Here is a 15,087-nt window from a genome sequence, read left to right as displayed (position 1 = left end):
ACCAACATTTACTATTGTGTACTTTAGTAGGGCTTCCCTTCCTCCTCTTTCTATATGTTATTTGGTTCGTTTTGCTTAGCATATGTCGCACCAAACGTGTCACTCAGGAAACGTATATATATTATTCGGCATGTTTTCCTCTCAGGTTAAATGTATTATCTTGATCTCCAAATTATTACTAAATGTTTAAACCGTATCCTTCTGTGTGCACCTTATAACTCCACAGAGAACATACAGTCCATTAGCATTCCCTAACCCATAACGTTACTCCCTCTCTCAGAATAGGAACAGAGGTTTACATTCCACTGTAATGCACTGCATATTTAATTTGACTAGAACAATACCCACATAGGAAACAGCAATTCATGTTTCTTTACCCGAATACTGAAAGTAATGTTATGAGGCTTGTAAGATATTTTGACATAATGTATTCGTAAACAGTTATTTCATTCCAGGGGTCACATGCTTTGGGGGACATTGTGGTGAATAAAAATGTTTAGTATTTGACTACTTCGTTACATTTATTTTATTACAAAAGACTTTAGGCACACAGTACCTTCATTTCCATCAAAGAAAAGGACAGATTTACCATCTATTATAAGACTGGTACATACTGGCATAAAAAAAGACCAAACATCTTAAAGCAGGGTTCTACTCATTAGGCACCAAACAGACAAACTTGTCCAATAAGAAAACGCTTGTTTTTCGTAGCCCGTTGCAATTTGTTTTGCTATTGTGTGCCCTAATGAACAGGACCCTGAAACCAGATTAAAGTAGGCCTCAGCTATTCCAGTCCTGGAAGCGGAAACAGTCACTGGCGATCTTCCAGACAGGCTGATCACTGGTGGGCGACACCTGGGCTGTGAGGAGGAAGTTCTGATTGAAGTAGCGCTGCTTTTGTCCGTCAAACTTCACCTGTCCTGCCGTCACCACCAGCAGCGTGGTCTGGCCCTGGGTTGCCTGTTCTGTATGGGAATATGAAGAGGGGAAAGTGGTGTTGGCCTCGTTCCACCATCCTCATCACATTCTGTTTCTCTATTGTGTGATTATTTAAAATGGGTCTATATATTTCTACCTCTAAAAACATGTTCCCATGTTTAACGGAATTTATAATATCACGTGCATACGATTCAATCATTGTTTACATTGTAACTGAAGAAATCCCAATAAGAATTGAGGGAAAGAATCTCACCGTGCACTGGCTGACAGTCCAGAGTCTGGATACTGAACTCGCTGGAGGGAAGCGACTCAAAGAACTCCCCGAGAGCAGCCTGCCCTGACACAGCATTCCCATTCCAGACCAGGGTCGCTTTGTCCAGGTAGAGCCGCATCAAGTTCTGGGTGAAGATCAACAGTATGGGAGTTAGCCATCTAGCTACAGTTGAGATATTTCAAGACACTCACAAAGAAGTGTTTTCCCAAAGTAGGGATACCAAGGGAGGTGTTGGTACCTGTGGAACCGCTGTGGTTCAGTGCATTCACACAGAGCCCAGATGAATCAGTACCTACCCTCCTTTTCTTGTCCATGCAGTCATAATATATGTTGGTGAACTCCTCTGAATACCTGCATGACGCGTCAACGTGGGTCCTGAAATCCTGGAGAAGGGACAAGAGGTGTGATTGATTATGAATGACAGCCATTAACAAAAACTTGGTCAATACAGAGATATGCCTTAGAATCTTTTTTAGGGGGAATAGTCAGACCATATAATTAAATATTATAACTAATTTAATTCAATAGGATCTGTGTCAGACCATAGCAACCCTGCTGTTACAGGGCCAAGGGTTACAGCAGGGGTATGTGATTTTAGGTTTTAAAAAACACTTCAGGCCACTCTTGAATGTCTAAAACTAGATATAAAGTATGTAAAAATTATAATGGGCCTATCAGTTTTAAAATAACTGGCCTTTTTGTGGCCCGCAAATTGCTTCTGACGAATAAATTGGTCCCTAGAAAAATCTGTGCAGCCCTCCCCTGAATTTTGAAATCTCGATGTGGCCCTCCAGCTGAAATGATTGCCCACCCCTGGGTTACAGGGAGACCAGTCTTCCTCAGATCTAATTCAAATTATGGCACAGGAGGTAGTAGTGAGCTTGCGCTGTAAGAATGTCACTAGGTATCAGTTCACCATGATGAAGGCCTGTAGGTAGGTGGTAGTTCACCATGATGAAGGCCTGTAGGTAGGTGGCAGTTCACCATGATGAAGGCCTGTAGGTAGGTGGCAGTTCACCATGATGAAGGCCTGTAGGTAGGTGGCAGTTCACCATGATGAAGGCCTGTAGGTAGGTGGCAGTTCACCATGATGAAGGCCTGTAGGTAGGTGGCAGTTCACCATGATGAAGGCCTGTAGGTAGGTGGCAGTTCACCATGATGAAGGCCTTTAGGTAGGTGGCAGTGGGGTAACATCTCACAGCAAGAACTGGCAAATCTGGTGCAGTCCATGAGGAGATGCACTGCAGTACTTAATGCAGCTGGTGGCCACACCAGATACTGACTGTTACTTTTGACCCCCCCCCCCCTCCCCTCCTTTGTTCAGGGACACATTATTCAATTTCTGTTAGTCACGTCTGTGGAACTTTGTATGCCATTTAGCAGACGCTTTTATCCAAAGCGACTTACAGTCATGTGTGCATACATTTTTACGTATGGGTGGTTCCGGGGATCGAACCCACTACCCTGGCGTTACAAGAGCCATGCTCTACCAATTGAACTACAGAGAACTTGTTCAGTTTATGTCTCAGTTGTTGAATCTTGTTACGTTCATACAAACATTTACACATGTTAAGTTTGCTGAAAATAAACGGCTGCATTGGTGGCACCAGTGGGATAATCCCACAGTATCAGGCTTTTGTGAAGTGTCCCGCTGTTCACATTTAGGGTTTGTGAAGGTGTAGTGTAGGCCAAGTGGTGTAGTTAGGTATCTTTACAAATGTATAACCCAACAACTAAAAACGTAGCTACAACAAAGAACACGAGGCTAGCTAACGTTAGTTAGCTTATTCTAGTTAGCTAACTAGCCAATAAACTTACAACTGTTGCAGCCATAGCTGTAGAGCTTTTCTGTGGTATTTCCTTGTCGTCAAATGGACAGGCAATTTCTACATTTCAGAGATATATCATATACCACAGCACGCAACTTCAAAACCACGATGTTTATGAAAATGAGTGCGATTCAACATTATTTTTAAGTCGACGAGCGTGTGACGTAATTACTTCCGCTGGTCATACATCATGTTTCTTCAAAATAAAAGTCATTTGCACTCCCATCATTTCCAATCATATTGCAACACCATCATCTCCACAAACAAGTCTCCCCTATCCGACCCTACCAGTCTTCACACTACTGAAACACTGCAGCCCAATCAGAGCAGATCAACACTGAGTGGTTTCACCTACTCCCCCTATCTCAAACCTAGAATCATGGCCATCAACTCGGCCGCATACACTGACACATAATCAGTTAACCGCTTACATACTCTAACATTGAAATCTGGTAAATACACCCCTGCCCCCACCCTACCACTGACTTGATCCATTGAACCATCTGTATATAAAAATGAATAAAACGATTATCTATATATCTCTCCACACACCGTCTCTCCTGCCCTCAATCATATCCACATCTACACTTGGTTTCGGAAACAGCCACGGAGGGACGTTCCCCAATGCAATTGCCGGCCCTATCATTTTTTTCGTCATTTAGCAGACGCTCTTATCCATCCACCTAGGACATTTGGGGTTTCTTTACTTGATACAACTGTGACGTTTCATTCTACCAACACTGGAATTCCAGTAGTTTCACCCTTTCCCATCATAAAAAAATAAATAATAATCCACAGCGCAGCTATTTCGGTCCCTCTACAAATAGTGGAGCAAAATTCCCACCATACTGTTGGGGGCTTTTATTCTGAAACCTCAATTTAAGCGCACTTACCCCGGAAATAGAATCTAGGTAATTTCCTGAGTCATGTTGCTGTTTATTTCAGTCAAATTAACCGTTTAGTGAGTTGAGCTAGCTATTGTTCATGATGGAGCAAACTGTTTCAAATGTGGAAGTCTGTAATTTAGCCTTCACTGGTGAATTTGACAAATTAAAGGCATGCATTTTAACGGATAAATCGCTCGCTTGCAAAACGGACCAGGTAAATGATCTTTACTTGAAATTAATTACCAGCTAGCTAGCTGCTTCAGGCAGTAGTCAGTCAGTTAGCTGTTACACTATATATTCAAACGTATGTGGACACCCTTCAAATTAGTGGATTCGGCTATTTCAGCCACACCTGTTGCTGACAGGTGTATAAAATCGAGCACACATTCATGCAATCTCCATAGACAAACATTGGCAGTATAATTGCCTAACTGTAGAGCTTAGTGACTTTCAACGTGGCACTGTCAACCAACAAGTCAGTTCATAAAATATCTGCCCTGCAGTTTGTGAAATTTCTGCCCCGGTCAACTGAAAGTGCTGTTATTGTGAAGTGGAAATGTCTAGGAGCAACAACGGCTCAGCCGTGAAGCGGTAGGCCACACAAGCTCACAGAACGGGACTACCGAGTGCTGAAGCGTGTAAAAATCATCTGTCCCTCGGTTGCAACACTCACTACCGAGTTCCAAACTGCCTCTGGAAGCAAAGTCAGCAAAATAACTTTTAGTCGGGAGCTTCATGAAATGGGTTTCCATGGCCGAGCAGCCACACACAAGCCTAAGATCACCATGCGCAATGCCAAGCCTCATCTGTAGTGGTGTAAAGCTCGCCGCCATTGGACTCTGGAGCAGTGGAAACGCGTTCTCTGGAGTGATGAATCACGCTATACCATCTGGCAGGCCAACGGACGAATCTGGGTGTGGCGGATGCCAGGAGAACTCTACATGCCCGAATGCATAGTGCCAACTGTAAAGTTTGGTGGAGGAGGAATAATGGTCTGGGGCTATTTTTCATGGTTCGGGCTTGGCCCCTTAGTTCCAGTGAAGGAAAATCTTAATGCTACAGCATACAATGACGTTCTAGACGATTCTGTGCTACCAACTTTGTGGCAATAGTTTGAGGAAGGCCCTTTCCTGTTTCAGCATGACAATGCCCCTGTGCACAATTCAAGGTCCATACAGAAATGGTTTATCGAGATCGGTGTGGAAGAACTTGACTGACCTGCACAGAGCCCTGAGCTCAACCCCATCGAACATCTTTGGGATGAATTGGAACGCTGACTGCGAGCCAGGCCTAATTGCCCAACATCAGTGCCCGACCTCACTAATGCTCTTGTGGCTGAATGGAAGCAAATCAAAATGTGCCGAATACAACGGGTGTAGACCTTATCGTGAAATGCTTACTTACAAGCCCTTAACAAAAAATGCAGTTCAAGAAATAGTTAAGAAAATATTTACTAATTAAACTAATAAAAAGTAACACAATAACAATAACGAGGCTATATACAGGGAGTACCGGTACCGAGTCAATGTGCTGGGGAACAGGTTAGTCCAGGTCATTTGTACATGTAGTGAGGGGAAAAAGTATTTGATCCCCTGCTGATTTTGTTCGTTTGCCCACTGACAAAGAAATGATCAGTCTATAATTTTAATGGTAGGTTTTTTGAACAGTGAGAGACAGAATAACAACAAAAAAATCCAGAAAAACGCATGTCAAAAATGTTATGAATTGATTTGCATTTTAATGAGGAAAATAAGTATTTGACCCCTCTGCAAAACATGACTTAGTACTTGGTGACAAAACCCTTGTTGGCAATCAGAGGTCAGACGATTCTTGTAGTTGGCCACCAGGTTTGCACACATCTCGGGAGGGATTTTGTCCCACTCCTCTTTGCAGATCTTCTCCAAGTCATTAAGGTTTCGAGGCTGAATGTTTGGCAACTCAAACCTTCAGCTCCCTCCACAGATTTTCTATGGGATTCAGGTCTGGAGACTGGCTAGGCCACTCCAGGACCTTAATGTGCTTATTCTTGAGCCACTCCTTTGTTGCCTTGGCTGTGTGTTTTGGGTCATTTGTCATGCTGGAATACCCATCCACGACCCTTTTTTCAATGCCCCGGCTGAGGGAAGGAGGTTCTCACCCAAGATTTGACGGTACATGGCCCTGTCCATCGTCCCTTTGATGCAGTGAAGTTGTCCTGTCCCCTTAGCAGAAAAACACCCCCAAAGCATAATGTTTCCACCTCCATGTTTGACGGTGGGGATGGTGTTCTTGGGGTCATAGGCAGCATTCCTCCTCCTCCAAACACGGCGAGTTGAGTTGATGCCAAAGAGCTCAATTTTGGTCTCATCTGACCACAAAACTTTCACCCAGTTCTCCTCTGAATCATTCAGATGTTCATTGGCAAACTTCAGACAGGCATGTATATGTGCGTTCTTGAGCAGGGGGACCTTGCGGGTGCTGCAGGATTTCAGTCCTTCACGGCGTAGTGTGTTACCAATTGTTTTCTTGGTGACTATGGTACCAGCTGCCTTGAGATCATTGACAAGATCCTCCTGTGTAGTTCTGTGCTGATTCCTCACCGTTCTCATGATCATTGCAACTCCACGAGGTGAGATCTTGCATGGAGCCCCAGGCCGAGGGAGATTGACAGTTATTTTGTGTTTCTTCCATTTGCGAATAATCGCACCAACTGTTGTCACCTTCTCACCAAGCTGCTTGGCGATGGTCTTGTAGTCCATTCCAGCCTTGTGTAAGTCTACAATCTTGTCCCTGACATCCTTGGAGAGCTCTTTGGTCTTGGCCATGGTGGAGAGTTTGGAATCTGATTGATTGATAGCTTCTGTGGACAGGTGTCTTTTATACAGGTAACAAACTGAGATTAGGAGCACTCCCTTTAAGAGTGTGCTCCTAATCTCAGCTCGTTACCTGTATAAAAGACACCTGGGAGCCAGAAATCTTTCTGATTTGAGAGGGGGTGAAATACTTATTTCCCTCATTAAAATGCAAATCAATTTATAACATTTTTGACATGCGTTTTTCTGGATTTTTTTGTTGTTATTCTGTCTCTCACTGTTCAAATAAACCTACCATTAAAATTATAGACGGATCATTTCTTTGTCAGTGGGCAAACGTACAAATTCACCAGGGGATCAAATACTTTTTTCCCTCACTGTAGGTAGGGGTAAAGTGACTATGAATAGATAATAAACAGCGAGTAGCAGGGTGGGGTCAATGTAAATAATCTGGGTGTCCATTTGATTAATTGTTCAGCAGTCTTATTGCTTGGGGGTAGAAGCTGTTGAGAAGCCTTTTGGACCTAGACTTGGCGCTCCGGTACCACTTGCCGTGTGGTAGCAGAGAGAACAGTCTATGACTTTGGTGACTGGAGTCTTTGCCAATTTTTTGGGCCTTTCTCTGACACCGCCTGGTATATAGGTCCTGGAAGGCAGGAAGCTCTGTAGCACCCTCTGTAGCGCCTTACGGTCGGAGGCCGAGCAGTTGCCATACCAGGCGGTGATGCAACCAGTCAGGATGCTCTCCATGGTGCAGCTGTATAACTTTTTGAGGATCTGGGGACCCATGCCAAATCTTTTCAGTCTCCTGAGGGGAAAAAGGTGTTGTCATGCCCTCTTCACGACTGTCTTGGTGTGTTTGGACCATGATAGTTTGTTGGTGATGTGGACACCAAGGAACTTGAAACTCTCGACCCGCTCCACTACAGCCCCGTCGATGTGAATGGGGGCGTGTTCGGCCTTCCCTTTTCCTGTAGTCCATGATCATCTCCTTTGTCTTGCTCACGTTGAGGGAGAGGTTGTTGTCCTGGCACCACACTGCCAGGTCTCTGACCTCCTCCCTATAGGCTGTCTCATCGTTGTCTGTGATCAGGCCTACCACTATTGTGTCGTCAGCAAACTTAATGATGGTGTTGGAGTCATATTTGGCCACGCAGTCGTGGGTGAACAGGGAGTACAGGAGGGACTAAGCACGCACCCGTGTTGAGGATCAGATGTGTCATTGCCTACCCTTACCACCAGGGGGCGGCCCGTCAGGAAGTCCAGGATCCAGTTGCAGAGGGAGGTGTTTAGTCCCAAGGTCCTTAGCTTAGTGATGAGCTTTGTGGGCACTATGGTGTTGAACGCTGAGCTGTAGTCAATGAACAGCATTCTCACATAGGTGTTCCTTTTGTCCAGGTGGGAAAGGGCAGTGTGGAGTGCGATTGCGATTCTGTGGATCTGTTGGGGTGGTATGCGAATTGGAGTGGGTCTAGGGTTTCCGGGATGATGGTGTTGATGTGAGCCATGACCAGCCTTTCAAAGCATTTCATGGCTACTGACGTAAGTGCTACGGGGTGGTAGTCTTTTAGGCAGGTTACCTTCACTTTCACAGGGACTATGGTGGTCTACTTGAAACATGTACACTACCGTTCAAAAGTTTGGGTTCACTTAGAAATGTCCTTGTTTTCGAAAGAAAAGCAATTTTTTTGTCCATTAAAATAACATCAAATTGATCAGAAATACAGTGTAGACATTGTTAATGTTGTAAATGGCTGTTGTAGCTGTAAACGGCTGCTTTCTAAAAAATTGAATATCTACGTAGGCGTACAGAGGCCCATTATCAGCAACCAACAGTCCTGTGTTCCAATGGCACATTGTGTTTGCTAATCCAAGTTTATCATTTTAAAAGGCTAATTGATCATTAGAAAACCCTTTTGCAATTATGTTTGCACAGCTGAAAACTGTTGTGCTGATTTTAAAGAAGCAATAAAACTGGCCTTCTTGAGAATAGTTGAGTATCTGGAGCATCAGCAATTGTGGGTTCGATTACAGGCTCAAAATGGCCAGAAACAAATAACTTTCTTCTGAAACTCGTCAGTCTATTCTTGTTCTGAGAAATGAAGACTATTCCATGTTGGAGTCGTGCTTGGCCACGCAATTAATCCCTATGATTTTGGAATGAGATGATCAACGAGCAGGTGTCCGCATACTTTTGGTCATGTAGTGTACATTTGCTGATACATCCACATGTCCCCTTCCTTATTCCTCCGGTCTCCTGTGCTCTTCCCCTCTCCCAGGACCAAAGGACCGCTCTCCACTGGGCCTGCTCGGCTGGACACATCAAGATCGTAGAGTTCCTGCTGGATCTGGGGGTGGAAGTCAACCAGCAAGATGATGTAAATATTGCAAAGTCATTGTCTGCAACATTGGACAATTATATTGACAGGTTGCATTGCAATAATTTTATTTTAAATTGGTCTACAGTTGATCTTGTAAGTGGATGTTTGATCTATTGAATGTTAATGTAGTGTAGTAACACAGATGAATAGGGGAGTTGGTTATACAGTGGGGAGAACAAGTATTTGATACACTGCCGATTTTGCAGGTTTTCCTACTTACAAAGCATGTAGAGGTCTGTAATTTTTATCATAGGTACACTTCAACTATGAGAGACGGAATCTAAAAATCCAGAAAATCACATTGTATGATTTTTAGGTAATTCATTTGCATTTTATTGCATGACATAAGTATTTGATCACCTACCAACCAGTAAGAATTCCGTCTCTCACAGACCTGTTAGTTTTTCTTTAAGAAGCCCTCCTGTTCTCCACTCATTACCTGTATTAACTGCACCTGTTTGAACTCGTTACCTGTATAAAAGACACCTGTCCACACACTCAATCAAACAGACTCCAACCTCTCCACAATGGCCAAGACCAGAGAGCTGTGTAAGGACATCAGGGATACAATTGTAGACCTGCACAAGGGTGGGATGGGCTACAGGACAATAGGCAAGCAGCTTGGTGAGAAGGCAACAACTGTTGGCGCAATTATTAGAAAATGGAAGAAGTTCAAGATGACGGTCAATCACCCTCGGTCTGGGGCTCCATGCAAGATCTCACCTCGTGGGGCATCAATGATCATGAGGAAGGTGAGGGATCAGCCCAGAACTACACGGCAGGACCTGGTCAATGGCCTGAAGAGAGCTGGGACCACAGTCTCAAAGAAAACCATTAGTAACACACTACGCCGTCATGGATTAAAATCCTGCAGCGCACGCAAGGTCCCCCTGCTCAAGCCAGCGCATGTCCCGTCTGAAGTTTGCCAATGACCATCTGGATGATCCAGAGGAGGAATGGGAGAAGGTCATGTGGTCTGATGAGACAAAAATATAGCTTTTTGGTCTAAACTCCACTCGCCGTGTTTGGAGGAAGAAGAAGGATGAGTACAACCCCAAGAACACCATCCCAACCGTGAAGCATGGAGGTGGAAACATCATTCTTTGGGGATGCTTTTCTGCAAAGGGGACAGGGCGACTGCACCGTATTGAGGGGAGGATGGATGGGGCCATGTATCGCAAGATCTTGGCCAACAACCTCCTTCCCTCAGTAAGAGCATTGAAGATGGGTCGTGGCTGGGTCTTCCAGCATGACAACGACCCGAAACACACAGCCAGGGCAACTAAGGAGTGGCTCCGTAAGAAGCATCTCAAGGTCCTGGAGTGGCCTAGCCAGTCTCCAGACCTGAACCCAATAGAACATCTTTGGAGGGAGCTGAAAGTCTGTATTGCCCAGCGACAGCCCCGAAACCTGAAGGATCTGGAGAAGGTCTGTATGGAGGAGTGGGCCAAAATCCCTGCTGCAGTGTGTGCAAACCTGGTCAAGACCTACAGGAAACGTATGATCTCTGTAATTGCAAACAAAGGTTTCTGTACCAAATATTAAGTTCTGCTTTTCTGATGTATCAAATACTTATGTCATGCAATAAAATGCAAATGAATTACTTAAAAATCATACAATGTGATTTTCTGGATTTTTGTTTTAAAGTCCGTCTGTTGAAGTGTACCTATGATAAAAATTACAGACCTCTACATGCTTTGTAAGTAGGAAAACCTGCAAAATCGGCAGTGTATCAAATACTTGTTCTCCCCACTGTAAGTATCTTTAGTGGTAGTTTCCCCTAAATGCAAGTCTATTTCTACGGCCTCTGCCAAGAGGTTTGGAGACTCTGGACCTGTATGTTACAAGAGATGTGCATTCGGAAATTATTCAGACCCCTTGACTTTTTCCACATTTTGTTACGTTACAGCTTTATTCTAAAATTGATTAAATTGTTTTTTCCCCTCGTCAATCTACACACGATACCCCGTAATGACAAAGCAAAAACAGGTTTTTAGAAATTTGTGCAAGTTTATAAAATAAAAAACCCCCGGAAATATCACATTTACATAAGTATTCAGACCCTTTACCCAGTACTTTGTTGAAGCACCTTTGGCAGCGATTACAGCCTCAAGTCTTTTTTGGTATGAAGCTACAAGCTTGGCACACCTGTATTTTGGGAGTTTCTCCCATTCTGCTCTCTAGATGCTCTCAAGCTCTGTCAGGTTGGATAGGGAGCGTCGCTGCACCGCAATTTTCAGGTCTCTCCAGAGATGTTAGATCGGGTTCAAGTCCGGGCTCTGGCTGGGTCATTCAAGGACATTCAGAGACTTGTCCCGAAGCCACTCCTGCGTTGTCTTGGCTCTGTGCTTAGGGTCGTTGTCCTGTTGGAAGGTGAACCTTCGCCCCAGTCTGAGGTCCTGAGCGCTCTGGAGCAGGTTTTTATCAAGGATCTCTCTCTGTACGTTGCTCCGTTCATCGTTCCCTCGATCCTGACTAGTCTCCCAGTCCCTTTCGCTGAAAAACATCCTCACAGCATGATGCTGCCACCACCATGCTTCACCGTAGGGATGATGCCAAGTTTCCTCCAGACGTGACGATTGGCATTCAGGCCAAAGAGTTCAGTCTTGGTTTCATCAGACCAGATAATCTTGTTTCTCCATGGTCTGAGTCCTTTAGGTGCCTTTTGGCTAACTCCAATCGGGCTGTCATGTGCCTTTTACTGAGGAGTGGCTTCCGTCTGGCCACTCTACCATAAAGGCCTGATTGTTGGAGTGCTGCAGAGATGGTTGTCCTTCTGGAAGGTTCTCCCATCTCCACAGAGGAATTCTGGAGCTCTGTCAGAGTGACCATTGGGTTCTTGGTCACGTCCCTGACCCTTCTCCCCTGATTACTCAGTTTGGCCGAGCGGGCAGCTCTAGGAAGAGTCTTGGTGGTTCCAAACTTCTTCCATTTAAGAATGATGGAGGCCACTGTGTTCTTGGGGACCTTCAATTCTGCAGACATTTTTTGGTACCCTTCCCCAGATCTGTGCCATGACACAATCCGGTCTCGGAGCTCTACGGACAATTCCTTCGACCTCATGGCTTGGTTTTTGCTCTGACATGTACTGTTAACTGTGGGACCTTATATAGACAGGTGTGTGCCTTTTCCAAATCATGTCCAATCAATTGAATTTACCACAGGTGGACTCCAAGTTGTAGAAACATCTCAAGGATGATCAATGGGAACAGGATGCACCTGAGCTCAATTTAGAGTCTCACGTCAAAGGGTCTGAATACTTACGTAAATAAAGTATTTATATTTTTTATACATTTGCAAAACTTTCTAAAAACCTCTTCACTTTGTCATTATGGGGTATTGTGTGTAGATTTATGAAGGAAAAAAATAATTTAAATCCATTTTAGAATAAGGCTGTAATGTAACAAAATGTGGAAAAAGTCTAGGAGTCTGAATACTTTCCAAATGCACTGTACTCTAACCACTGAGCCGCTGGTTCATGCCTGCTCAGGCTGTTACTCCCTCTATCACTACACGACTATCCTAGAAGAAGAAGTTACTGTGTCCATCTGAGAGTCATGTCTCGTCTCTTGTCCCCAGGCCAGTTGGACTCCCCTCCACATCGCAGCATCTGCAGGCAGAGAGGAGATAGTGAAGTCACTAATAAACAAAGGAGCCCAGCTGAACTCAGTCAACCAGAACGGCTGCACCCCTCTGCACTACGCTGCCTCCAAGGACAGATACGAGGTACACTAACACTGGGTCCACAATGTCAGACGAATACTGTTCTGAAGCCATCTGATTTACTCCGGTGGGTTAGTTGGTTGGCACAGTGGCTAGTGTGTCCGTCTTGGGATTGAGTGTTGCTAGTTCAAGCCTTGCCAGAACCAACTATGTTCCCCTGGCTTTGCTACGATAGTTCTGCAGCTATTAAAGCAGAAAATAAGAACTGTGTAACATGTTATGTTGGATGGTAATGCACATGGTTGGTCTTCACAGATCGCCCTCCTGTTGTTGGAGAGTGGAGCAGACCCTAACGTCACAGATAAGCTGGCGTCTACTCCCCTACACAGAGCCTCAACCAAGGGCAACTGCCGTCTGATCCAGCTGCTGCTCAAACAGAGCGCTTCTACCAACATACAGGACTCTGAGGGAAACACTGCACTGTAAGCCCTGGGATGTGTGTGTGTGTATTGAAGCTGTTTTCTACTGTTTTTACATAATGCTAAATATTTATGTGCGTCTCCCCCAGCCACCTGGCGTGTGACGAGGAGCGTGTGGAGGCAGCTAAACTCCTGGTGGAGAACGGAGCCAGCATCTATATAGAGAACAAGGAGGAGAAGACGCCATTGCAGATCTCTAAAGGAGGTCTGGCCACACTGCTGCGGAGGATCGTAGAAGGAGGAAAAATCTGATCCATCTGACCACACACTGATCCAGTCGACCGTGGTCTAAAGGGGCTTCCTCTCCTCATCTCTCCATCCTTTTCTGCTCATCTCTCCTTCATCTGCACTGATTTGAGAAAACAGGATAAACTCTGCCATATTGCTTTGACCTATCCTCTATATTCTAGTCCTTTACTTTCACCAGTCCAGTTACAGATCAGTGTAGGAGGAGGTGAGGAGAGGGGATGAGGAGGAGGCCTCTGTGGACTATTGAGATAGTCTGTATGAAAGCATTTTTGTTGGAGGAAAGAGCAATTCTGACTGGACTGGAACATGATAATACCCTACAGCTACTTACCAGAGCAACCTATGTTGTATGAAGTTTGAAACTGTTCTAGAAATTCAGCTTCTTAAACCTTGTTTTTTAAAAGATGTAATAAGTTGGTGTCTTAACAACTTGATTAAATGAATCACCTCGTCTATATGTTCATATCCAGGCCTATTTAAAACATGTTTTACTGTCTGAACATGTAATGTGATTTGGTTGTAAATTCATTGCATTCCTTTGATTCCAAATACATTGATAATCTGTAACAAATTACATTAAATTCTATTTTGTGTCATAGCATTTGATAATGTACAGTTGTGATTGAGGAGGAGCAGGAACCATGCTTGAATCAATAACCTTGCAGTATGGGGTGAGCACACTATCCTGTGCCATAAATGTTCAGACCTCTTGGCATAGACCATAGCACTACCCTCACATACAGCGTATGGACACTATACTTTTACCAAAAAAAAGTCCCTTAGGCAATGTCATGTGCGTCTGTTTTATATAGTCTGAATTAACCCGTTGTCACTGCTTGTCATTTAGGTAATGATTCTCATTCTTCCTAACTCGAGACAAGGCTTCCTCCCATTTCCTGTTGGTCATCTTCTTCAGAGCTCCCTCCATCAGCTCATTCCAATAGATGTATTTATGTAGAGTGTCTCGGTCGTAGATGGCCTCCGAATACTTCCCCCTGTCGTTGGTCGCAAACCACTTCACCGTGGACCACGCGCTGTTCAGAGGGCTCAGGTGCGCGCACTGGAACGGGATTTGAATAAGCTCGTGCCCGTACGCGCGCGCCGCCGCCGGGCAGCAGGTCATAGGCATGAGATCCACCGGGGCCTCGGGCAGGTGATGAACGTACCCCGCGAAAACATAGTTACAACCGTTACCTTTCCTTGGCGACCTCCAGCTTTGATTGTTCACCACTATCGCACATTTCCCGTAGTTCTCCCTCAAACTGCCACACAACTCTTCAAATATTTCCCCTGAAGGCTGCAGTGAGGAGACACCGCTACAGTGGAACAGTAGTTTGTAATTCCAGGGGACCCATCCTCTCTGACCTCCCGCGTGGATGACGCTCCAGGTGTGTCTGCTGCTGGAGGTGTCCGTTACCGTGGAGATGTCACCGGTGATCAGACCCTCTGGAATCTCGGTTTCACCGACATAAACTCGGTAGAAGCCCTCGCTCTGCAGCTGTCTGATGTCGCGGATGTATGGCACACATTGATGCCCGCTGTTGGATCTCCTGTTCCACATGAACTGTAGAAGGTTCCGCAGCTTGAGGCGCAT

At 44.9% G+C, this 15,087-nt stretch overlaps 3 protein-coding genes across 3 annotated transcripts; 1 reads left to right on the top strand and 2 right to left on the bottom strand.

Annotated features, from left to right (window-relative positions):
• Positions 1–413: 413 nt before the first annotated feature.
• Positions 414–3,232, bottom strand: LOC311104844 (NTF2-related export protein 2-like). The gene is made up of 4 exons (XM_084146781.1): positions 3,032–3,232; positions 1,510–1,596; positions 1,193–1,337; positions 414–965 (listed from the first exon to the last, which is right to left on the bottom strand). The coding sequence occupies exons 1-4, from the start codon at positions 3,044–3,046 to the stop codon at positions 781–783; spliced, it is 432 nt and encodes a 143-aa protein (XP_084002907.1). The 5' UTR covers positions 3,047–3,232; the 3' UTR covers positions 414–780.
• Positions 3,233–3,939: 707 nt separating this feature from the next.
• LOC311104843 (uncharacterized protein) lies at positions 3,940–14,094 on the top strand. The gene is made up of 5 exons (XM_084146780.1): positions 3,940–4,143; positions 9,001–9,099; positions 12,682–12,828; positions 13,081–13,247; positions 13,334–14,094. Exons 1-5 carry the CDS (start codon positions 4,027–4,029, stop codon positions 13,494–13,496), a joined length of 693 nt encoding a protein of 230 aa, XP_084002906.1. The 5' UTR covers positions 3,940–4,026; the 3' UTR covers positions 13,497–14,094.
• Positions 14,095–14,322: 228 nt separating this feature from the next.
• Positions 14,323–15,087, bottom strand: LOC311104842 (uncharacterized protein C21orf140 homolog; the record flags this gene model as incomplete). Its single annotated transcript, XM_084146779.1, has 1 exon — positions 14,323–15,087. The coding sequence occupies one exon, from the start codon at positions 15,085–15,087 to the stop codon at positions 14,323–14,325; it is 765 nt and encodes a 254-aa protein (XP_084002905.1).

Source organism: Coregonus lavaretus (genome assembly GCF_964263955.1).
Source record: "Coregonus lavaretus genome assembly, chromosome: 29".
Lineage (NCBI taxonomy): Eukaryota > Metazoa > Chordata > Actinopteri > Salmoniformes > Salmonidae > Coregonus > Coregonus lavaretus.
The sequence above is the reverse complement of the archived record's forward strand: the minus strand, read 5'-3'. Positions and strand labels throughout refer to the sequence as shown.